The sequence below is a fragment of the Caloenas nicobarica genome, chromosome 23 (genome assembly GCF_036013445.1).
Source record: "Caloenas nicobarica isolate bCalNic1 chromosome 23, bCalNic1.hap1, whole genome shotgun sequence".
NCBI classification, from domain to species: domain Eukaryota; kingdom Metazoa; phylum Chordata; class Aves; order Columbiformes; family Columbidae; genus Caloenas; species Caloenas nicobarica.
The window spans coordinates 3,482,705-3,505,241 of NC_088267.1; the positions used below are offsets into that span (position 1 = coordinate 3,482,705).

Consider the following 22,537-nt stretch of genomic DNA (forward strand, 5'->3'; position numbering starts at 1 on the left):
GGACACCGGGCCCGCAGCCGCCGGCAGCACCGGAGGGGCCGAGCCGGGCCCCTCAGACTCGGCTTTTCCCGTCACCTCAGACAGGATTTTCAGCTGCGACTGGAGCCGAAACCCCCGCGTTCCTCCCTCCGTCCCAGCCCGCCGGCCGCGCTGTGCAGCACCACGGGCTGCCAGGTTTCTCACCCAGTTCCACATCAATTATTACACGTTGCTGTTTTCTTAATCCTCGCCAAACCTCCCAGAAGCAAACCCACGGCCCTCGGCACGCTCAAGGACGTCGCACGCTGCAAGAATCTCCCCACGTGCAGGACGCAGCAGCTGACGCTCCGGAACGTTCCGCACACATCAGGACGGGCTGAACGCGCCGCTGTCCCCTCTGCTGGGACACTTGGAGACACGCGGCGTGGGCACCTGTGGAATGGGGAGAACATGGGGAGAGCTGCAGGCTGGGCGGATAAAACCAGGCTAAAACATTCACCGCTGCTACAGATAGTGAGGGTGCACGTGCGAATCGCAGGGCTTTCAAACGGCCTTCTCAGGGAAGGAGGGGGAACAGCAGCTGACAACGTACATTAAACTGCCTAGAAAACCCAATAAATGCACATTATCCTTCAACATTCCCATAACAACCAAAGGATTGACATAAGGCTTCTATTTATTTTTCCCATTTGCAGAGGAGCTATAAGACACAAAGCACCAGGCGTTAACAAGAAGAATAAAAACTGTGATTCACTAGATCAGCATCAATGCTGGGGTCGGGCTCTGCTCCCCAGGAACAAGCACCAGGACCAGAGAAAACGGCCTCAAGTTGCACCAGGGGAGGCTGAGGTTGGATCTTGGGAACAATTTCTTCCCCAAAGGGCTGTGGGGCATTGGAACAGGCTGCCCAGGGCAGTGCTGGAGTCACCATCCCTGGAGGGGTTGGACAGACAGAGATGAGGTTCTCAGGACATGGGGCAGTGCCAGGGGTGGGGGAACGGTTGGACTCGATGGTCTTAAAGGTCTTTTCCTACTCACCATGAAGAAATGATGTCACCTTTCCCAGCCACACAGAGGGAGAGGTATTATCAGAACTGGAACTCAAGGCCAGCAGAAGAGCAGTTTGAGATCCATAATCTCAATTTCAGAATCATTATCGAGAACGACCACCCTGGAGACTGCCAGCTAAATTAGTCTTAAAAGTGTAAATTTAGTTATCGGGTAAGTTACACAGTAAGGACTCTAAACCCATGCAAATCAGCAGTAAACTACTAGATGATTTCCTTAACTGAAATCCTGAGAGGGAAGGGGAAACGCAATCCTCCAGATGGAGCAGATAGGGCAGCATTGCTGTGGGACGCGTGGGCTGCAGCGGCCGGGAGGCACCGCTGGTGCCACCACCGTAACCAGAGCCAAGGGCTGGGGCTCAAATGCCAATCGAACACGCAAAACCAGGGACTCTGACCTGTTTTCCAGGACTTCAGATCCAGTCACACAAGGCACAGTTTTCTGTTATACCCCCCTCAGGGAATCGCCCCCCTTGAAACCGCAAGAGATTTCTATCATATAGTAGGATGTAAAGGTGATATAACATTAAAAGCGGCAGGAGGGTTTGTGCAGAACCTGTACCGATGCTCAGTTCCGTACAACATTCTGCCTGCACCAGCGAACAGAAATTAGCTAATGAGTACATGCCATTAGCAAGCACTTCCTTAAAATTGCTCTGCGTTACTGACAAACCCCCAGTTACAGCTTCAGCTGCTAAATAATTCCTCGTCTGCAGGAGCATCGATGCACGAGGTAAAGCACAAGCAGATCCAGAGTTCCGAGCACGGAACCAACCGCTGGTGCTGGACCCTGAGCCACAACCACCAACCAGCACGTTTGCCAGGAACTCCAAAGCTAAGAATGCAAAACCTGACGCAGCACCGAGGATCGAGTTTAAGCCCAACCCAAAAGGAGTTTGAAATCTGTTCTCGGAGCACCTTGGAGCCAATACAACGTGCAAGTTTTGAGCACGCATTTGTTCGCTTCCGTGTTTCTCTCATTAAACTGAAGTCTGGAAAGGGGGTGTTGGTTCCTCCACGGCATCAGGTGCAGCTCAGCTCCGGTCGGTGTTTCCTGGATTGTCGTTGAGCCCATCTTGGGTGAGCGGCCGGGACCGCGCGGCCCTTCCCCACCAACCCGACTCAGGAGCGTCACTGCAGCGTGTTCACATTGCTTTTATTTAGGTCTTCTGCCAACAGTTACAGGGTAACAGACACTTGGGACTGCAAAGTCAAAGTTGCAAGCAAAAACCAGGACCAAGGCAAAAAAGAAATCCACAAAGGCAATCAAATCAAATATAAATACAATGTTCTGGAGCTCTTTAATCATACCGTTTTCTTTAATAAAGAGGTGGTTATGATCTTACAGTATTTTCTTTTGGCCTAATCCAAGGACTTGGTTACTCTTTACCAGTCTTAATTTTACGCATACAAAAAGAAAAAAAATGATATTCAACCTTTAAAATATAAGCCATATTTTCTTAATAAAATAAGTTTTGTGCTGCTGCTTGTTTAGTAAGTACTGTACATCAACTGTTCACGTCTATTTAACAAATGGACCGTACAGAGTTCAAGCTAAAGCAAAAAAACAAAACAAAAACCCACAAGAAAAATAACAACCCAGAGTGTCTGGCAAACACCCTATGTGCAGTTCAACACTGGCTTGTATAAAGGAGGTACGAAAGGGGCTAGAAACGAACACAAAAGCACTGGAGTCCCATCAATTTTCGTTCACAACTATTGAAGTGCAAATCACTCAGGCAAGATATGAATTTCACTGGTTTATTGCTGTCTGGCTTCCCTTCCTGAAAAGAGTCACATTCTTTTACTCCACGCTCGTTTTCCAAGAAGAAAACCTCCCGTGAGGCAACGCTGAACGCTTGGGCTTCGACACCGAGATGTCAGGTCGGACGTTTTGTGACCACCAGACCCTCCCCGGCCCATCGCCTCCAGATATGAATGCAGGGAACCAACGGCGCCCAACAAATGATGGGTGAAGCAAAATCACTCCTTTTCTCCCAAACCGACCCGCGCCTGGCACCGTGTCCAGCTGCAGCGGGAACACATGGCGAAGGCCGCGACTTGGGACCAGTCGGGGTGTCAGGAGGCATGTGGTGAACACAGACCCAACACGTCTCTGGGTGAACCCCGATCCGTACGGGCAGCAAAACGCGCAGCACCTCAACATGCAAGAAAAGGGTAGAAACGTCGAACGCCAGAGCCGCGGGGAAGGTGCAGTGCATAGTCCGTTATACAAAATGTGCGGTAACTCAAACCCCTTCTGAACTTCTTCAAAATGGAAAACAGGGTTTCAAGGGCACAGCAGCTACTATGTTTGGCTGTTTTATCGATTCAAAACCATGAAAACCCAGCGCAGAGGGTGCAGTAAGGGCAGAACGCGATCTGCAAGTCAACAGCTGAGCGTTTCAGAAGCTGTGAAGCTTTTGTGTAGTTAAAATTACTGTTAAAAGTAGATGCTACATCAGCAAGTCTTCATTCATTGTTTTCTACAAACAGCCACCTTACAAATGAGTGCAAATCTTAAAGGTCCATTTTACATTTCAAGTCTCAAGGTTAAAAAAAAATTGTTACAGAGCAACAAGCTGTTTCCGTAAATGCCCACACTATCTCTTTTCAAATGGTTAAAAACGGCATGTGCTAATGCCACAGCTACTAAAAGACATTTCAGAATTCTAGACCCAACTAAAACACTAAAATAAGAACTAGAAACCAAACCACCTTTGCCCCTCGCTGCAGGGCAGCAGCTGGGCACTTTCCGTCGTGATGCTGGTGAACAAACCGATTTGCAGAGAGAACCTTGACCTTAACCCCCATCGTATGCTTAGCGAGGGGCTTCCTAACACCAGGGGAGCGGGTACGGCCCCTCCGAGGCCATTTTTGCCGTCAGCGAGCCCAAGCCAGAGTTCGGAGGATGAGATGGAGGTGCCGATTTGTGTCACCATGCAGGCACTTGTGTATCGGAATGTCACTTCTCCTGTCGACACTCAGTGTTGGTGCGTTCCCTACTCGCTAAGAGCCTTCCCCAGAGCTCCCCAAGCCCACCGGCCGCCCCCAGCACCTGCTTTGCCCCCCGCACAGCACTGAGGTCGGCACAAGGTGCAGGGGAGCGCAGGAGCCCAACACTGCAGTCTGGAGGGGAAACGGGACTGTGCTAAACGCAGGATCTTCACCCAACGCCACCTCAGCGGGCTCAGCACTGAGTTTGCATAGCTTATCGATGTCGTTGTTTTTCACAAACGCGTCGCCCAAAAAGAAAACGGGGTCGAGTGACTTCCTGGCGTCAGGACACATCAATGGGGCAACACGAGCGAGGTGCTTTTATGAAGGCAAGTTTAAACGTCGGGAAGTGCAAACCCAAAGGGTGAGTTTCTATCCACGGACACGGGGCAGCGCTTGGGTGGATCTGCCTGGGAGACGCGTTCACCTCGGGCAGTGACATGATATAATAACAGAGCTCTTCCCCTTACGAGCTCGGAGGAGCCTTTTTTCTCTTGCAGGAAGCGCTGTGCACACTTTCATATCAAAAACCCCCGATAATCTGCCCACATGATACTGGTAATGAGTTGCTACCACTGCCCCACCGTGCACAATGGTCATTCTGTGCAGAAAATGAGTCTGAAAAGCAGCCACAACGTTACTGTCGGGAAAAAGGCTTTTTTTCCTGTTACAAACACAAATCAGTAGGAGTTTCCTCTATGACGATAACAAGGATTTCATCGTTCTGACTAAAGAACAAATCTGGTGTGCTTTCAGAATAAAAAAAACCCCTGTGCATGAGTGATACCATGACACAAAGAGCAGCAAAACCTAGCAGCAGAGAGGGCGACAGGCTGGGGGTGCTGGAGTTGGGGTGCGTGGTGTTTCCGAAAGCAGCTGCCCCGGGCACACGTGTGCCCAACGCTCAGCAATGGGAAACGTCAGAAACCTCCGGCGTGAGCGCGCGGCCTCGGGAACTGCAGGGATGTAAACTCTGAGAATGTTAATGACTCGTGTGTTTTGGCAACAGACTCAGTAATCGTATAAAAATAATGTTTAGTAAAAAAATCCCGGTGTCCATCATAAAAATTCAGGAAAAAAAAAAGGAAAAAAATAAATCGATAAGAGATTTCTGTCCTCATGGGATGAAGATGCCCCCATTTGTCAGAAACAGTTTTAAATAACAAGTAGTACATTGGAAACAAAAATGGGTCAGCAGCCATTAAACGTGTCCTATATGAAAGTGCACATCTTTCAATGGAGTTTAACCACCATGAGGTCGTGATCTAACACAAACTGCAACTTAGGACCATAGAAATTAACTCCTTCTGATGGAAATATGGACCACCATCAAGACAAGGTTACTATTTTCCTTACAAGATTAAAAACATGGAAATTTTGCAGCATCATAGTAAGGCACTCACCCATGGAAAAGTCTGTGACTGTTGCTTCAATGGCAGCAGCTAACGAGCTTGTGACACGAGGAAGACAGTTCTCAGCTCTGAGCTAAGTGCTAGGGTGCCTTACCTTATCTGGGGGGAATTATTCAGGGGTGGGGAACTGTTAGTGTTAGAATTCTCCTATAAACTAGTTGTTTTTTCCCCCTTAACCCATTAAAGCATCTCATATTCTAAAATATTAGTTTTATAAATCTAGTCGTCTGTTTTAAGGCTCTAAAAATCCCCTCCCCCCAACCCCCACAAAAAATACCTACCAGCGCCCGGTGGGCAACGGAGGACCAAATCCGCCTTTCACAGTCAGGAGTCTATAGTATTGCATCTTAAAAATGAAAACCTGCTTCCGCCTCCTGGGAGTTTTATCCCTTCCTTGAATGCCTTTATGTGTTTGGTCAGGTCAAAATTTTGCAAAGCCAGAAAAATTTAAAAAATCATCATCAGTCTCTTTCCAATCCTACGAAGGTGTTGGATCTTTCTGTCCCGTGGTGCTGGTCTCCTGCCTCGAATCGACGCTGCCTGCCCTGCAGTGATTTCTCATTGGAAAAAAACCCAAGGTGTCCCAATGCTTCCTTTTTTGTATGGCTCCTACAAATCTGAAAGCTTTCTTGAGTGAGGTAACAAAAGTTAGGCTTTCAAGCAAAGTACATGGTACGTAAAGTGTCCTGATGAACCTGCACAGCCTTTGCCAAGGCCTGGGGGTCTCTGCCGTTGCTCTGGCCAGATATATGGCTGCCCTCGCCACTGAAAAGCAAGGAAATAGCGGTGTAATTATTTCATATTTTCCCTCCGGGAACGCTGAGAAACCCCCTTGGAGATGAGAGTCTGCGAGTGCCGGCAGCATGGGAAGTCATCTCAGCGTGATGCTGCAGAGGCCACAGCACCTCGGGGTGCTCAAACACCCAAGGATGCTCCCCCAGGCCTGGGATGAGCTCAGGGTGGGATTTCACCCTCCCTTACCCCCCGCATCCCCCAGGTTGGGCCCTAAGAGGACACCGATGGCCCCTGCCCATCCCCAGGGTCTCAGAGCCCCCTCACCTGTCGTGCTCCTTGTCCACAAGGTGGTACCGCGCTCGGAACGCCACCAGCCGCGCGTAGTACGCCGGGGCGGGGATGGAGACGGAGCGGGTGCAGCGCACGTAGGTGTGGCACAGCTGGTACGTGAGGATCTGCAGCTCATCCGCGGTGAACCGGTTGTCATCCCACAGCACATAGTAGTGGGACGGTCGGCTCGTGCCCTGCGAGGGAGAGGGGACAGGGTGAGAGGCGTCACCTCGCCACCTCATCAACCCCCTCCTGATCAAAGACAGCCTGGGCAGGAGAGACGCCCACAATTCCTCAATGCGACAACACGACGTGCACAGGCACCATGATGCAGGAAAGCCCTTTGTACTGAGGTGCAAACTGGCATTAACGCCGCTGCGCCGTGCCAAGGCGCTGCACCGCATACGGCACCGGCTCCCCGCCACACCAGCCAGCTCCCCGCTGTCCTCGCGGGAGGACGGGAAGCCAAAAAGCCTCCCTGGCGGGAGCAGCTGTAGATTAAAAGAGCGCAATTTTTTCAGTTTGGTTTCTGACTCATCTTGGCTGCCTGGAGAAAAGCAGCTGCAAAGCAAGCGCCTGCTCTGGGGCCGCTGGCCCCAGCCCTCCTGCCTGCAGCCAGACGGCAGATCCCAGTGCCGGCCAGGCGCCCCGGCACGCTCACACACCAGCCCACCAGCTGCTGAGCTGGCTGCTCTGGAGGAGGAAATTCTCAGAGGAGAGATCCTTGGCTCCAGGAGAGAAACCAAGTACATGCCACACAGCGCAGCAGCTGTGCCGTCCCAGTGCCCGCTTGCCAAACCACCGCAGCGGCAGCTCAGACTGAACCACCCACGTCCCCGGTGCCACGGGGACGCTACACCAGGGCCGGGTCAGATGCACCGGAGTGTGATCTGCAACAACAGCCCACGAAAAGCAGCGGTATCGCAAGAGCCAGCTCATGGCGCGGTACCTGAATGCCTGCATGACTGCACAGGTAGAAGTCGAACTCAAAGGGGTGGGTGATGTTTGTATCCACGGTTGTTCCTGCTGGGATGTTCCCGCTCTTCCCGATCTACGGGGGACAGAAAAAGAGACCCAAGCGCTGCAGAGGTTGGTTCCTGCTGCCAGGAGCACCGTCTGTAACACACCTGCCCTGCGCAGGGGACATTGCAGGGTCCCCAGCGCAGTGGCTCGGTTTGAGAGCGCCGTGCAGAGCCGCTCCCCAAGCACCTGTCCGGGGGGACAGAAGCGACTCATCGTACTCTGCTCACTGCCCGAACGAGCTTGCTGGCCTGTTCTGCCAGCAGCAACACCAGGCGTGACGTGGAGACAGAGCAAACAGTGTCAGGAAGAAAGCAGGAGAGTGAGGGCTGGCACCAGCCCAGCCTACCGCAGAAAGGAGGATTAAGTGAGCAAAACTCCAGGGATCTCGGGGGAGAGCATGAACTACGGTTTCTGCCATGGGGTTTTGCATCTTGATCAAAAACTGTCCTCGGTTCTCAAGATTAAATCTTCATGCTCAGGTATAGCCAGAGTCTGGCTGGACTAGATCTAACCACTAAATTCAGATCGAATCTAGGAAAAGCTGCAGCAAACAGTGCTACTGCCCCGCACACACCAACAAGCTGCAAGCCAGCGAGGGCTTATTCACCCTGTCATGTCAGCAGCTGCAGCCGCCACCAAAACAGCAGATGTTTTCCCGCTGACGGGCTATTTCAAGAGAGTCCCCAGGATCACCAGCACCCAGCAACTCGTCATTACAACAGCAAACAGCTGTCGGAGTTTCTGGAAGCAGCCTAATCTGCAGGGATGTGATCCAAGCAGCAGGTTTCATTCGCAAGCTCTCTGCCTGCCCGCGGTGAGCGTTCCCTACGACTGGGGACAAACCAGCTGCCATCAGCACCTCCCTGCACTCACCCTCTCGTTCTTGTCTGCGCAGAAGAGCCGGGTGTGATGCCTTTTCTGGACCACGATGTACGTGATGCCAGGCTGGTAATCCTTTTCCAGTTTGATGCAGGCATCTCGGATCGCCAGGAGCTCATAGTGAAGGATCTGGAGGGACAAGGACACACGGTGAGGGGACCCGCTGGCACCCAGCGTCCCCTAGGGCTGGGGGATCCGAGGGGCCCTCACCTGGGGGAGCTGCCCCTCGGGAACACCGTCACGGTAGAAGATGATGCGGGTGGGTTTGAAGCGGGTTGATTTGTAGAACTGGATGAGCAGCTCCCTCACCATGTAGGACAGGTCCTCGATGATCTCCTGGCGCGGCCGCTGCACACGCACGGTGGCACAGTACCGGCTGGGGTGGGCGTCCATGCTGCCCACCACCTGCGGGACACCCCCCAGGCCGCGTTACCGCAGGACGGAGGAGACGCGGGACGTTCCAAACCCGCAGCGGGCAGAGCTGCCGAGCCCACGGGCTTCCATGACAGACTGTGCGAGCCCAAACCCCACTCTGCTGTGTCACGACGGCAATGACACCTCCCGTACAAGCCCCCCCAGCAGTCACGATGTCCCTGCTGAGCTCTGTCACAGCACCGCGAGCTCTGCTATCGGTGTCCTTTGGCCTCAGCCACCCACCACCTTCTACTGTCTAGTTAACAACAGACAAAGGGCAAGATCAAGGCCATCTGAAGGCTCGACCCTCCTCCGCCCCTGCAGCTTCAAAAAACCTTTTACAAAAATTAAGGAAAAAAAAAAACCTCACAGTGGTCCTGTACAAAAAAAAACCAGAAAATGTGTTTTCAGAGTGGAAGTGCTGCCGCCAGGAAACAGACTGTTCTGTCCCACCCACACCTACAGCAAACAGCCAAATGCATTTCCCAACCCCTTCTAATTAAGAAAAACACACTCCTGCAAAGCCACATTTACATGCCAAGGAAAACCTGAGCTATGAGTCCTGGAAAGTTAAGAACTTAATAGGAAAATGCTGACATGCTTAATTAAAACAGACGCCACGAGAACCTGACACTGTCCTGGCTGCAGCAAGCATGAGGCAGCGTCTTAGAGCCACCCAGCCCCACCGCACGCAAGCGATTGGCGCCCCTGGTTCCCCTGGCATGACGGGAAACCTTCCTCCCCAAATGGCTCCGAAGAAGCCCCGTCACCCTTGTTTGCCCGTCTCCCAAACCCCAGCTCTCCCGCCTGGGGCAGGTCCCTCTGAGAGCTGCCTGGCAGGATGGGGACACCTGCGGACATCTCTGGAGCTCCCCGCACACCAGGGATGACTCTGGAGACCCCGCACCCCCGTCCGGCTGTGCTGCAGGGTCCATCAGGTCACCAGCCCCATCTGCTGGCAGCTGCCACCTCTCCCAGCTGCTCCCCAAAACCGTAGCCCCTCTGCAGCAAGGCAGGAGGAGATGGGGGACCCACCGCTCCAGGAGTGGGACTGAAACACCCCACAGGGCACAGGGCCACCCTGAGAAGTGTCACTATGGGGACAGTGGTGACACACGAGTCCTGTCCCTGCTCCTGTGTCCCCGCAGGGCCGGCGGGCACCAGGCCTGGCCCCAAACAGGGAACTTACAGCCGTTATGGAGGGTTTCTTCCCATCTCCCGCTGGTGGGTGAGTGACATCGGCCCCGAGGAAGATCACTGGCTGCTGAAAGACGGCAGAGCTGGTGGGAGAGAAAAGAAAACAGCCGTGAACCTCTTAGGGCCATCTCAGAGTGATGCACAGCCCAGCCAAGGCGAGATCACACAAGGGACATCTCCAAACCTCACTACAAGGTGGGACAGGCTGCAAAACCACAGTTCGAAGAGCTACTTCAAGCAGCCCATAGGCTGCCCAGGTGGGCAGCACCACCAGGGACTCAGGAAACCAGCCCCAAAAACGTGAGAGGCTGTACAAACCGCTGGTGAGGCACAAGGATGTTGTTGATCCCGCCAAGCTTGACGTTGATCTTGAGGCAGAGGTTGGAAAGGGTCTGCGGGGAGGTTTTCACCACGTTCTTGACCTGGACACACTGCGTGGCCATTCCCAGGAGAGTGTCCCCAACGCGCTTCACCTCGGCTGCGGGCAGAAGCAGATGAACATGAACACACAGGCAATCAGCAATGCAGCATCCTCGGAAACGGGGAGAGAAATCATGGCAGGAGGAGCAGAGCCAGCCCTGCCGAGCCGCAGCAAAGCCCCTCTCCTCGCCCCGGCCCCAGACACACCGTACACTGGTGTTTTCCCCGGCAGGATGACAATGATGAGCTGAAGCCCCGAATAGGTGTTCTTGAGGTGTCGAAACATGGGCTCCACGCTGTCCGCGCCCTGGGCGTATTTACAGAAACAGGGCTGGCCTTGGATCGGCATCCCCGCGTCTTTGGAGATCTTGCGCAGCTGGTCTGTGAAGTTCCTGCACGGGAGGAGAAGCTGTGAGACCCGAGCCCCCGGCACAGCAGCTCCAGGCACAGCCCAAACCTGAACCGTGCCAAACACCAGAACAGACACATAAAACACACTTTGATGCATCCACTCTCAGTCAGGAGCAACCTGAATCCCCAGCAGAATTCAAAACCAAGGTGACCGTTTCCCTAAATCAAATAAACTGTCCCTGCTCTGTGTCATGCTGATGATGTAGCAGAGAATCTCTAACCTACCAAAGCTTTCAGAAAGTCTAAGATTTCTCTGTAATAAAATCCCATACATGAATTACATTAGTTCAAATAGGGCACTGGGGAAACTGTTAATTAAATACCCCTCACAACTCTGTCTCCCTGAGGAGATTCAGCTGAGAAGAGTTCAGTATGGTTCAATGCAGGCAGTGTCAGATCTGCCCCTCCTTACTTCAGCACCTCCTCCCGGCACTGCTTCTGCGGGGCAAAGCAGGCGATGGCCCACACTTTGATCTCAATGCCGTTGTAGAACTGCTTCCCTCGCATGTCCCATACGCCCTGGTTGGGGGTCGCAATGGCGCGGTTCTGCAAGGCAAACACATGGTCAGAGCGCTGCTGCGGCCCCCGGCCCTGCGCCAGGCTTGTGCTGCCCAGCACCAAACCCGCTGCCCTCGCCGAAGCAGCGAAGCCGCTGCCAGGTTCTGTGTGGCAATGGGCAATTCGGAATCTCAGCTCCTTAAACGTGATCAAAACACTCATTGTCACTGAGTGACTCTTGGCTACACTTTCAGAACAGTTATGTTGCAAAAAAAAAAAAAACACACCAAACCCAAAGCCAAGGTGCTCTGATAAAAAACCCCAGCTCTAACCTACAAACCTGCAGTCAGCACAAGTTTTATTCAGGAACAGCGTTTTCAGGTGTGAAAGCGTCTTTGCACAAGGCAGCCCCGCTTACCCTGCCGCCGTACTGCAGGATGGGGGCCGGCAGGACTCTCCCCGTCACCTCTGTCATGTCGTCCTTCACCTTGATCCCAAACTCCTGAATGTACGGATCCAGGTTGTAGCTGGCGTTCTTCATCTGCGGAGGGAAGGAAAGGCCGTGGGAGGGAGCGAGACCAACGGCTGCGTCCCGCGCAGCCTCGGCTGCCCGGGAGACACGGGCACTCGAAGTCCCGTTCTCTGCAGAGCTGAAGTCTCCTCCGTCAGGGAGGGCAGGCAGTTTAACACAAAGGGCCAAACCCCGTCCTCCAAACTGACTCACGGGGGACCCGATTTTTGAACGCACTGACCAATGCAACCGAGCGCAGGGATTTAAGGCTTCAACAGGAAGGTTCACACTGGCAAGAGACTGTTATTAGCAGCCCCAAAAGGAAAATCAAACGTCCGTGGCTTTGAAAGCCCAGAGATGCCTGTTTGGGTCCCAGCAGCACCACTAAGCAGCTCCTGCCCAGCTGGGTTTGCCGTTTCCTGGCTCGGCCCAGCCTGACCTGCAGTCGCACACCGCTCAGTCCCCACGTACACACAGAGCCAGGGTCATTTCTCTCATTTGTTTTCCTATTTTCAGTTCCAGCTCCCTTTGGGTCAGGTTCCACCAGCACAAGGACCTGAATCTGCTGCACACAAGTTTCCACGGTCACTTTGAGCCGGGCTCCTTTGCCCAACTGTCCCTCACACACACGCAGGTGTCTCTGACCAGGGATTCAGAGAGAGCAGGGGGATGAACCCAAGCCATTGACCCCTCCAGCATTCTCCCAGCAAGTTGCAGCTCTCCCAGTGTGGAGCAGTTGAGGAGCAGGACAACGAGGTTCATCACGGACACAACACCTACCACCAGAGCCGCAGCCCCAACGTCCTCCCCAGGGACTCGTGCCACCTACCAGGCGACTGATTTCCTCCTGCCGGTCTGGGGCAGACCTGGCTGTCGCTTTTATCATGGTTGACGTCTGATTGTCCGTGAGCTTCTTGATGCACCGCTGGCCTGCCACGATGTTGCACACCTGTATGGGAGGGGAGAGACGGCAGCCACGTGTTAGGGACAGGCAAGACACGGGGGACACGGCTGAGCTGGCCCACAGGAACAGGGCGCAAACCTGCAGCTGCAGGAAAACAGCATTTTTACAGCGTGGTCTCCTTCCTCACTTACTAGAAATGGCTTTTACCAGGTCAACATTGAGGCAATTAGCACCCACAACATATTAATAACAGAATCTTGCCATGCATTTTGCTTTCGCTTTGCAGGGTGCCCAAAAGCCGAGCAGCGCCAAGCCAACACTCACCTCCAGGGGTAGGTACGTGTGCTTCTGCTCCTGGCCAACCTGCAGACAGGGCAGGTGCGGGTACTTCAGCTGCAGGTTGTATTTCTGCTTGAAGTACTGAGCCACGGTGCACTCCACGGTCTGACCGCTCTCCAGCTGTAGTGGAAACCTGGCAGGGGCGGCACACGAGGGATGCGCCTGCTCAGAACACAGCTCCGGAGCTCGCATGCGGGATCTGCCTGGGCAGAGGGAGCTGGCAGGCTCCCACCCGAGCTCCCGTCAAAGAAAACAAAAAGCACAACAGCGGTATTTTCAGAAATGGAGTCAGAAATACTCTGACCTCAGTGTGGGACTGAGGTCCTTAAATAAAGCTTTCCCTTGCTAATCCAGCTCATCAAGGCAAATGTTTATTGCGGGACATGCCGCGCATGCCGCTGCCAGGTACGGAAATACAGTGCGCTGGCACTCGGGAGGATTCTGTGCTTGGTGCTCTCCCCAGAGCCGAGCTGAGCTCCAGGCAAAGCTTAACCAGCCTATCTGGGTCTGAGGCAGCGGCTCCATGGCAGGCAGAGCGCAGGGCAGGAGGGCACATCTCCCTTCAAAACCACAGGGAAAAAATAATAACCCAACTTCCCGGGTGAGGGGTGCCTGCTCCCAGGCGCAGGCAAGTTATCTCAATGCAGGGAATCGCTTTATCCCCTGACAAAATTCCTGCTTTGGCAGTGTCTATTTTAAGAAAGAAGAAAACCAAACCTGGAGGTAAAAACTAGGACAATTCCTGGCGCGTTCGCAGCCGCCGCCTGCCAGACGCAGCATCCTCTGCGCTCCCGCCCTCCCCTGCATCCCGCTCGCCGCCACCGCACATGACATGGAGCTGCTGCGCCCAAAACTGCTGCAGAGCACCAACACAGCCCCTTGTGCCACCGCTGCTTCCCACCCGGCTCTCCCTAACGACCCCAGCGGCCGCTCGCACGGAGAACAGCTCCAGTTTTTCCAAGGGTATCTTCCCCCCAGCCTTACGTCTGGTGGCTGGCCGGCCGCCTGGTCACGTTACACACGCGGTATTTCCTCTTCATCTGCCCGCAGTGGGTCACCTCCACCTTCAGACCTGCCGTGAGACAGCACAGAGTCACTGGCAACAGCGGGAGTGAGTCCCCCGTGCCCGACTTCCCCGGGACGCCACCGCCACCTCCCTTCAATAATGAACCGCTTGCAGAGCAGGGATGCGAGCAGACATCCTGCGAGTGCATGAGGGAGGCAATGGTGACCCAGGAGATATTTTAAACGTGAAGCCCCTGCACCCCCACCTCGCTGTAGCCACAGCCGGTGTCTGGGGATGGTCCCCAGGCCTCTACCTTTGATCTCCTTGGTGAAACGCACTCGCTGCGAGTCCGTCAGGGGCTTGGGCTGCTCGTCGATGTTCCGGATGTCCAGCACCTCGCACATGAACTCAATGACGGGCTGGGCTTTGTAGAAGGCGGTGGCTGACACTGCAGGATGGACACCACGATGCGTCTCTGCTCCCTCCCTGCAGATGGACCTGGCCCGAGAACTGGCCAGATCCAGCCCCCCCACACATCCAGCCCCACCGCTGCACGAAAAATACATCACCATCGATGTTGAGCATCATCTTCCACATGGCAGGTCTGACCGACTGGTGGAAACCGAACCAGACCTCCCTGCCACCGCCCAGTGGGTGGTAATAACCTTCGGGGGGGGAGAAGAAGGAGCGGCCGACGGGAGTGTACCTGTGAACAGGCACAGACGGCGTCAAACAGCACCCCCAACCCCGCCGAGCCGCAGCTTGCCCCACCAGCCCCATCGCCCCATTTATTTCTTTTGCAGGAGCTCCCAGGGTGACGGCACCAAGCAGCAGAGCAGCCACGGCCGCCTCCTCCCAAACACCCTCGAGGCCATCCCAGCCATGGACACCCACCAAGGGCAGCTGGTCCCCTCCCAGCACAGCCCGTGTCACCCCCCATGTCCCCTGCTGCAGGTACCTCATGGAAGCCAAGTGCCTCATGGCCACATCCAGCGCCTGGACAGACTCCAGCGGCACTGGGATCTGTCCGCTGACCAGCGCCTCGTGCAGCATGCGCCAGCTGACGATGGCCATCCATTTGATGGACACCTTGAAGATCCTGTCCTTGCCTTCCCCCGGGATCGTCACCTCAAAGTCAACCTGGGTGCAGAAGGGAAGTGACGATGGCGTCCCCACGGGCACAGCTTGTTCCCAGCTGCTCGCGCTGCCTGTACGGGGCTCGCAGCCTCTTACCCGCTCGTTTCCAATGGGCAAGGCCGTGACCGTGTAGATGTTCTTCTTCCCATCGTAGACCGGCTTTCGGTCGCCGAAGATCTGCGGTTTGAAGTGCTGCACCATGTACTCCACGACTTCCCTACGTGCGCGAGCAGGGCAAGAGAGAGGGGCAAGGGAAGGGAGGGGTGAGGTTCATTTTGCTGGTTTCTTTACAGCCCGACACCTTCTGTGACCTGCCCAGTCCCGGGTGTCCCCACTCGAGGCACTTCGGAGCCGCAGGGCACCCCAGAGCAGAGCCAAGTCCCCCCACACAAGCAGCCTCGCCCCAGCATGGTACGTTGGCTTTGGCAGAATGACTTTACCCGGCGTGCAGGAACGCGCAGCCACCGGAGCTGCTGCAAACCCACCCGTGTGCTGGGAGAGTGAGAGGGAGCGAGAGCACAAGGAACAGCAGCTACAGCATCTGCTTCGGGGCACGAACCACCCGGGCTGCCGGGGCAGGAGGGGATGGGCAGCGCAGAGGATGTCAAAAAGGAAAACAAAGAAAAGTACATGATGGCCTGAGCTCTGGCCTTGCTATTTTTAAATACAGGATTGTTGCCAAAATAGCGCAGCTGCCGTGAAGACGCAGGGGACTGTGCCGAGGTTCAGGGCCTCCAGGGACAGGAACTGGCGCTGCTGATGGGTCCAGCCACCCACGGGTGCCAGGCAACGCTGCCACCCCTGCCACCGTGTCACCCTGATGGTGACGAGGGAGACGGACACTTATGGAGCCTCCATGAGGGAACTGGAAGTAGGGAACGAGTGCCGAAACCTCTAATACTTGCCTTACCTGTTGACTCTGCGTGGACATTTGTCGGGTTTGATATCCACTTCATAGTGATACACATCGATCTTGGGAATGTCCACCTCAAAGTAGTTGGCCAAGAGCTTGATGGGCTTCCCGACGGTTCCTATCCCGGGCCGACGCGGCGCTTGGAACACCTGCTGCAAGGGGGGCAGGTACGCGCCTGCAGCTGCGGGGGAGAACATGGGTCAGCGGGGCTGCAAAAACCCCACGGACAGACAGACAGGCAGATGGTGCAGACACGGTGGGAAGAATGGCAGCGGTGGCAGAATTCGGAGCAGCGCGGCGGGAAGGGGAAGGAGCTTCCCCGGGCACCATCCGGCAAGCGCCGGCACCAGCCGAGCCGCAGGGCAGCGCCAAGTCCCTGCTCCGCCAGCTGTGACAGCGCCAAGCCATCCGCCGGCACAGAACCCAGCTCTGCTTCGCCTCAGGGACTCAGTCGGGGCCACACACAGCAGGGGGACAGGGGACACCCGCATCTGTGACACACATCACTCTATCCCCTGACCCAACGCGGGGACAGGCGGCCACATTCGCTTCTCCTGACACCAAGGGATAGGTCGTACCAAACGTCCACACCAAAAGCGCCTTCAAAGCTGCGCCGCCTCCAAGCCGCGCTCATGTTTCATGCAAGGAACGTCACGATGTGCGAGATCTGCCCTTCCCATCCCGTCCACACTTTTCCTAGTTTGCAGCTCCTGTGTCTCAGAGCCCGCGAGGTGCCGGCAGCTGGGCCGGCTGCGGGAGTGCAGCGCGGGGGACGTTCGGAACGCTCCATCTGGGCGGCCAAATGTCCCAGTCAGCCCCCAAACAGCGTCCCGGCTCCAATTCAGGCTCCTGAACACATGGTGCTCTTAGCACCCCTCGCTCCCAGCCGCTTTGGTTTGAAACCCAAATTTCAATACCAGGCTAAAAATATCAGAAGCAGAGAAAGAGAAGAGCAGCAGACTTCAGATCTGCTCTTCGGTTTTGCAGCTGATCTGTGCTGATGTAAGGCCACCATGCCACGGGACAGCAAGGGGACGGGACGACCCTTGTGAGCGTCCAGGGACCGAACCGCAGCATTAACTCCTGCAAAGCCAAGCTCTGCTCTTGCTTCTGCCCTGAGGCAGCAACCCGGGAGCTCCAGAACCTGCCGGAAGCCTGAGCCTGCGGCTCACCTGGCCCCAGCACCTCCTGGATGAGGTCGCACAGGACCTGGAACAAGACGGGGATCCCCGAGCCCGACGTGGGGCTCTGACCCCCTGACACAGCTGTTCCAGAGCCGCTTGGTTGCCAGCACCCCTGAGACAAACGGCTGCGCCGCGCGCCGGGGGCAGCTCCTCTTAAAAACATGATTTTCAGATGAGCTACTCAGGGTGTAATTCATGTCTCCACATGACGAGCATTTCTTGGCAATCGCCGGCTCCCTGGCTGCAAGCTGATGCATTTTTCAACCACGGTTCGCAATCAAAGAGGTATTTGCCGGCGCTGCCGGAGTCTCCGCTCCCCGCTCTGCCTCTCGAGAGAGGAACCGCGCGGCCAACCCGTGGGATGTGCCGCAGGACGGGGCTCTCCACCAGCACTCACGGCATGGCCGGCGCCCATGGCTTCTCCTCTTTGGGACCTTCTCACTCCCTAGATGATCCCGGTAGCTGTGCGTGAGCAGGGCAGCATCTCCAGGTGCTCACGGTGTCCCCGTGGATGCAGGGAACACAGGGCAGCAGCCGCAGCTCAGCAGCTGGAGAGGAGCTGGAGCAGATCTGGGGTCAGCAGGAGCTTTGCTGCAAAGTGGCGCTGAACCATCCCACAGCCCCAGCGCTGCAGCCGTCAGCCCCAAAATAACACCACGCCACACAAACCCTCTCACCAGAGGACCACCAGATGCTTTATGGATGCAAAGCCTCATAATTGGGATCATGAATCACAGATGAAGGAGGCAGCAACGCAAAACTTGGCTCAGGAGTTTGGTGCAAGCCCTGGGATATTGCGAACGCCAGATAATGTAAAGGGGCTGGAGGGAGCAGCACCGTGGCAGCTGGGAGATGCTCCGCAAAACCCAGGGCAGGACACCAGACCAGCAAGGAGGATGGGAAAATCCAGCCCTGGGCTGACTTGGAGGGGTTTATTTTGGCGACTGCAGACACATCGCCCATCCGGAGCGCACCCAGCAGAGCGGGGAGCGATAATGACTTTTCCCTTCTAAATTACTTTGAGATTCAAGGAGTTTCAAACAGCCATTATCTCCCAGCGCCTGCGCATGGCCGGGCACAGCAGTGCCTACCCGGGACACGGCTATTTATAAGGAGGGTGACATGGGGACAGCCAGCACAGGGAGGGGGACCCAGGGTGACACTCAGCGGCATCCAGCAGCTCCAGCGTGAGATGGGCTCTCACCTCCCTTGGCTGCTTCAGTCCAGCTGGGAGAGACCCCACGGCCCTTCGGTGCCCACCAGCCTGGGCTCACCCCTCCCAGCGTCGCATCCCTGCCCTGGGGTGCCCCACGATTGCCCTCAGTGCAAATCCTCCCAAAAGCCGCCTGGGCCAGGGAACCCCGGGCAGCGCAATGCGGCACCCCTGGCACCTCGTACCCGCGGCCCTGGATGTGCCGGTTCCACTTCAGCAGGAGAAGCCTCGTTAAAAAGCGACCCAAACCACGGAGACGGGCCCTTCTGCATCCTCGGCATCCCCTGCATACCTTGGCTCTCCATGGAAGCTGCGCAGGCTCGCACTTTGTCATGTAAATGCGGGCGCCAGGGCCAGGGGCTGCGGGGCGAGCGTTGTTCCTGCAGCACAATGCGGGCAGTGAGCAGGATGAAATCCGCCGGCCATTATAAATTCAGCAGCCCGGGAGGAATCGCAGACTTTCGCACACAAAAGCCGTGCCCTGGGGACACGCCGGCGGCGGGAGCATCGCAGCCGCCAACATCCCTTTGCCGGGGGCACGTGAAGCAGCAACGGGCAGAGACGGCGACAAGGGCACCGCTGGCCAGGTGAAAGTCTGTTTGGGGTAATCAGTGCTGGAATACGCTTTGTTTCTATTATTTATTGTAACAGCTGGGGAACAGGACCCGCTGCCCAACAGCTGCCTGCGCCCAGGCAAAGCCACCAGTGGGACGGCATGAAATTACCATGTCATTTAAAACCTCCCCAGTGCTGCATTCAGCTGAGGGGCCAGGGGAACAGGGCCGAGACAAAAGGGAGTTTTATGGCAGCGGGTCTGCGACGGCCCCGTCCCCACCGAAATACAGCCAGGGATGGGAGAGGAGCGAGTGGGGCCGCAGCACAGCAAACAGCACAGGACACATGGTCCACCCTCGCCCTGAGCCACCTCCCACATTAAAGCAGCCCCAGAAACCCCCCAGGGAAGGGAAAACCCCCCATCAGTAGCTGAAGCTGCACCAGCAGGAAAGGCAGCACTGGCAGGGTGAGCAATTGGCTTTCCCAGTCTCCACATCTGATGCACAGCGTTAAACCCGTCCTGAGCACCAGAGTTCACCTTCCAAGGGAACGTCTGAGCTGCTCCTGCCCGGTGCTGTGGTGGCTGCATCCAAGAAATGCACCAAAACGGGCTCTAATCTGTTTTACTATGGTATTTACATCTGCACGCTGTTTACTTCTTTGTATCCTCGATGACAAACACCAAGCGCTGTGCCGCGTCAAACCTCAGCTTTCCACGTGGAAATCGCAGGTGACTAACTCAAAAGCGTCAAGTCAAAAATCTGCCCGGACACCGCCACAGCCGGGGTCGGCGTCCCCGCGGTCCCGCGGTCTGGGCTGCGCCGGGGAGCAAAGCTGCGGGTGCTACGACGGAGCACGAGAAACAGCCAGAGCATCGCCAGCCCCTTCGCACCCACTTGCAGGGGCCGCGACCAGCTGCTCTGGCCGCCCAGCGGCTCCGCATCCCCCTTTTCGGTCCCTGTGATGGGGTGTGAGAAGCGGCAGGCACCAGCAGTGCCACCACCTCTGCCAAATGCACCAAGGGCTCACCCGGGGTCCCCGCGAACGGCCTGGGGAGTGGGCAAAGGCTGACACCCCTGCCCGCCCCGTCCCGGTGGCTGCGCGGGGCCGGGAGCCGCGGACGAAGGCAGCCCTGGCGATGGGGGGACAGGACAAAGGCAACAACGGCTCCTCTCCGCATCCTACCACGCCAGGACAGCCCTGCGGAGCCACCAGCTCCCGGTGGGGAGGTTAAAACCCGCACATGGCTCCGCCACAGATCACTCTGCCGAAAGAACGGAGCTTTTCTGCCTGATTTGTCTTCCTTTTAATGTCTACCATCTTAATAACTTGTCCCCGTTTTGTTCTTCCTGGGGTTTCGAGAGAGGCTGCAGAAAACGGTTAGAGATAAATCATACGTGCCATGTCTCCAGACAAGGTGCTTCTCCCGGCTTTGTTTCTTGGTATAATCCTGTCCCAGAAACAGGCACATGCGATTTCATGTTTCCTGAAGATAAAGAGATCCAGCAGATGGAACAGCTTTGGGGTTTTTGCAGGGTTTAAGCACAGGAAGACAACGGTAAAGATTAACAGCATTTAGGAAGTTTGCGAAGGATGAAGAAAACTAAAAGATGGGGGGAAAACGACTTCAGTTTTTAAAACTAGCACACACGTGCCTCCCCAAGCAGCGCCTGCAGGTCGGACTATGTCCCAGGTTCCCCCACCGCCTTTCCAGGCATCTTCTCACCGGGCACGTCCAGGCACACGCTGGGTTTCTGCATTAGCACCCGGACAGGTCGCAGCCCGGCATCGCCAGAGCTCATACACGAGGCTCAGGCCCGTCCCTGGGCTCCGCCGGCCGCAAAGGGACACTAGGGCAGGGTGGGATTCGCAGCGGCTCCTGCGACACAGCGTGAACGCCTCCCCTGCACACGGGGTGACCCGGGCGGGAGCAGATGTCCCCCAGCCAGATTTGGGGAGGAAAAGGGAAAATCCCAAGAGCTCAGCATCAGAGCCCCACTCCCAGCGCAGCACCCACCACCCTGGGGACCCCCGTGCCGTCAGCGGGACCGAAACCCAAAACTGGCCTCTCTGAGCACAGCCCCATCCCAGAGATTGGTTTAAAGCAGCTTAGCAGGAGCTGGGGCTGGCGCAGGAGGGTGCGGGCGCCCCGGCGGCGTTATCGTGATCCGCGTCGCCCCGAGGCGCCGGCAAAGCCCCGACACCCCCGCGCAGCCGCCAAATCACAGAGGCCAATAAATCAGCCCCAAACACAAAGCGCTGGCAGCCAGAAGGTAACGCGCACACGAAGGGATCTCCGTACCACGCTTAAAATGAAATACAGCAAGGAAGGACCAAAGTTTGACTGCGAAGGTGCGGCAGTTTTGTGTCAAAATCTCACCGCGGCACCGCGCTACGGCGGGCAGCAAACCTGCCAGCACCAGAGCCGCGAAAGGCCAGCGGTCCCTCCCGCTCCTGCCTTGTTTTAGGCACCAAAATTGTGGGAATTAGAGCAGCGCGAGTTCACGATGCCCAGCCAGGCACGGGAGGGAGCATCTGCCGACGTGACAGTCGGGCTGGCGAGTTCTGGGGAGCGGCTCTTCAGACCCCGGGGGGCATCCTGCTGCCAAGGGGCATAAGCACCGTCAGCTGCTCCTGTCCCCCAAAACACTCAAAATACCGCACTGGGGGCTAGGGATCTGGGGGGGGGACACGGGGACCTGGGGGGACACGGGAATCTGGGGGGGGACACGGGAATCTGGGGGGGGACACGGGGACCTGGTGGGGGGACACGGGAATCTGGGGGGGGACACGGGGACCTGAGGGGGGGACACGGGGACCTGGGGGGGGGACACGGGGACCTGGGGGGGGGGGACGCTGCTGCTGCTCCTCCGTGCACAACAGGCCCCATGCACAGGGCTCACACCGTGCTTGGGGGGGGTCCCCACGCTTTGGGGGTTCCCCCGTTCTCAGCCCCACACCCAGAAGCGTCCCCACACCCTGTGCCCCCTCCTGCGGGTGTTCGGCCCCGCACGGGCCCCCCCCAAGGCCCCCAGGCGGGAGCGCTCCCTGCACCTCCATTGCACAGACACCCCCGGCCGCTCGGCCCCCCCGCAGGGCCCCCTGCCGCCCCGTGTCCCCGCCGCACAGCCCCTGCACCGCACGGCCCCCGCCCCCGCCGTTACAGCCCCCCCGGCCCCATTGTGCGGCCCCGGTGCAGCCTCCCTCCCCTCACAGCCCCCGGCGCACGCTCCCCGCTCGTCGCCCCGCGGTGCGCAGCCCCCCGCCAACCTGCTCCCGAGGGTCCCGCTTCCATCCCATCCACGCGGGCGCCGCTCCGAGCCGTGGGCCGCGGGCCGGGGCCGGGCAGGGCCGGGCAGGGCCGGGGCCGGGGCTGCTCCGCCGCCCGCCGCAGCCGCCTCTGGCCGCGCCCC

The 22,537-nt window shown here is 56.8% G+C and overlaps 1 protein-coding gene across 1 annotated transcript; it reads right to left on the reverse strand.

The window, feature by feature from the left end:
• Window positions 1–2,195: 2,195 nt before the first annotated feature.
• LOC135997631 (protein argonaute-1) lies at window positions 2,196–22,505 on the reverse strand. Its single transcript, XM_065650362.1, has 19 exons — window positions 22,395–22,505; window positions 16,170–16,353; window positions 15,356–15,476; window positions 15,077–15,262; window positions 14,692–14,824; window positions 14,436–14,570; window positions 14,101–14,188; window positions 13,102–13,249; window positions 12,703–12,822; window positions 11,781–11,903; window positions 11,277–11,410; window positions 10,661–10,845; window positions 10,352–10,511; window positions 10,026–10,116; window positions 8,633–8,827; window positions 8,417–8,551; window positions 7,470–7,571; window positions 6,515–6,714; window positions 2,196–6,220 (listed from the first exon to the last, which is right to left on the reverse strand). The coding sequence occupies exons 1-19, from the start codon at window positions 22,417–22,419 to the stop codon at window positions 6,112–6,114; spliced, it is 2,574 nt and encodes an 857-aa protein (XP_065506434.1). The 5' UTR covers window positions 22,420–22,505; the 3' UTR covers window positions 2,196–6,111.
• Between the last annotated feature and the right edge of the window lie 32 nt (window positions 22,506–22,537).

Coding starts and splice junctions, on each gene's coding strand:
- LOC135997631 (XM_065650362.1), bottom strand. CDS start 22,419: ATGGAAGCGGGACCCTCGGGAGCAG. Junction 11,904..12,702: donor AGGAGGAAATCAGTCGCCTG/GTAGGTGGCACG, acceptor TTCCCTCCGCAG/ATGAAGAACGCCAGCTACAA. Junction 10,846..11,276: donor TGCCGGGAGGAGGTGCTGAA/GTAAGGAGGGGC, acceptor CCTCCCGTGCAG/GAACTTCACAGACCAGCTGC.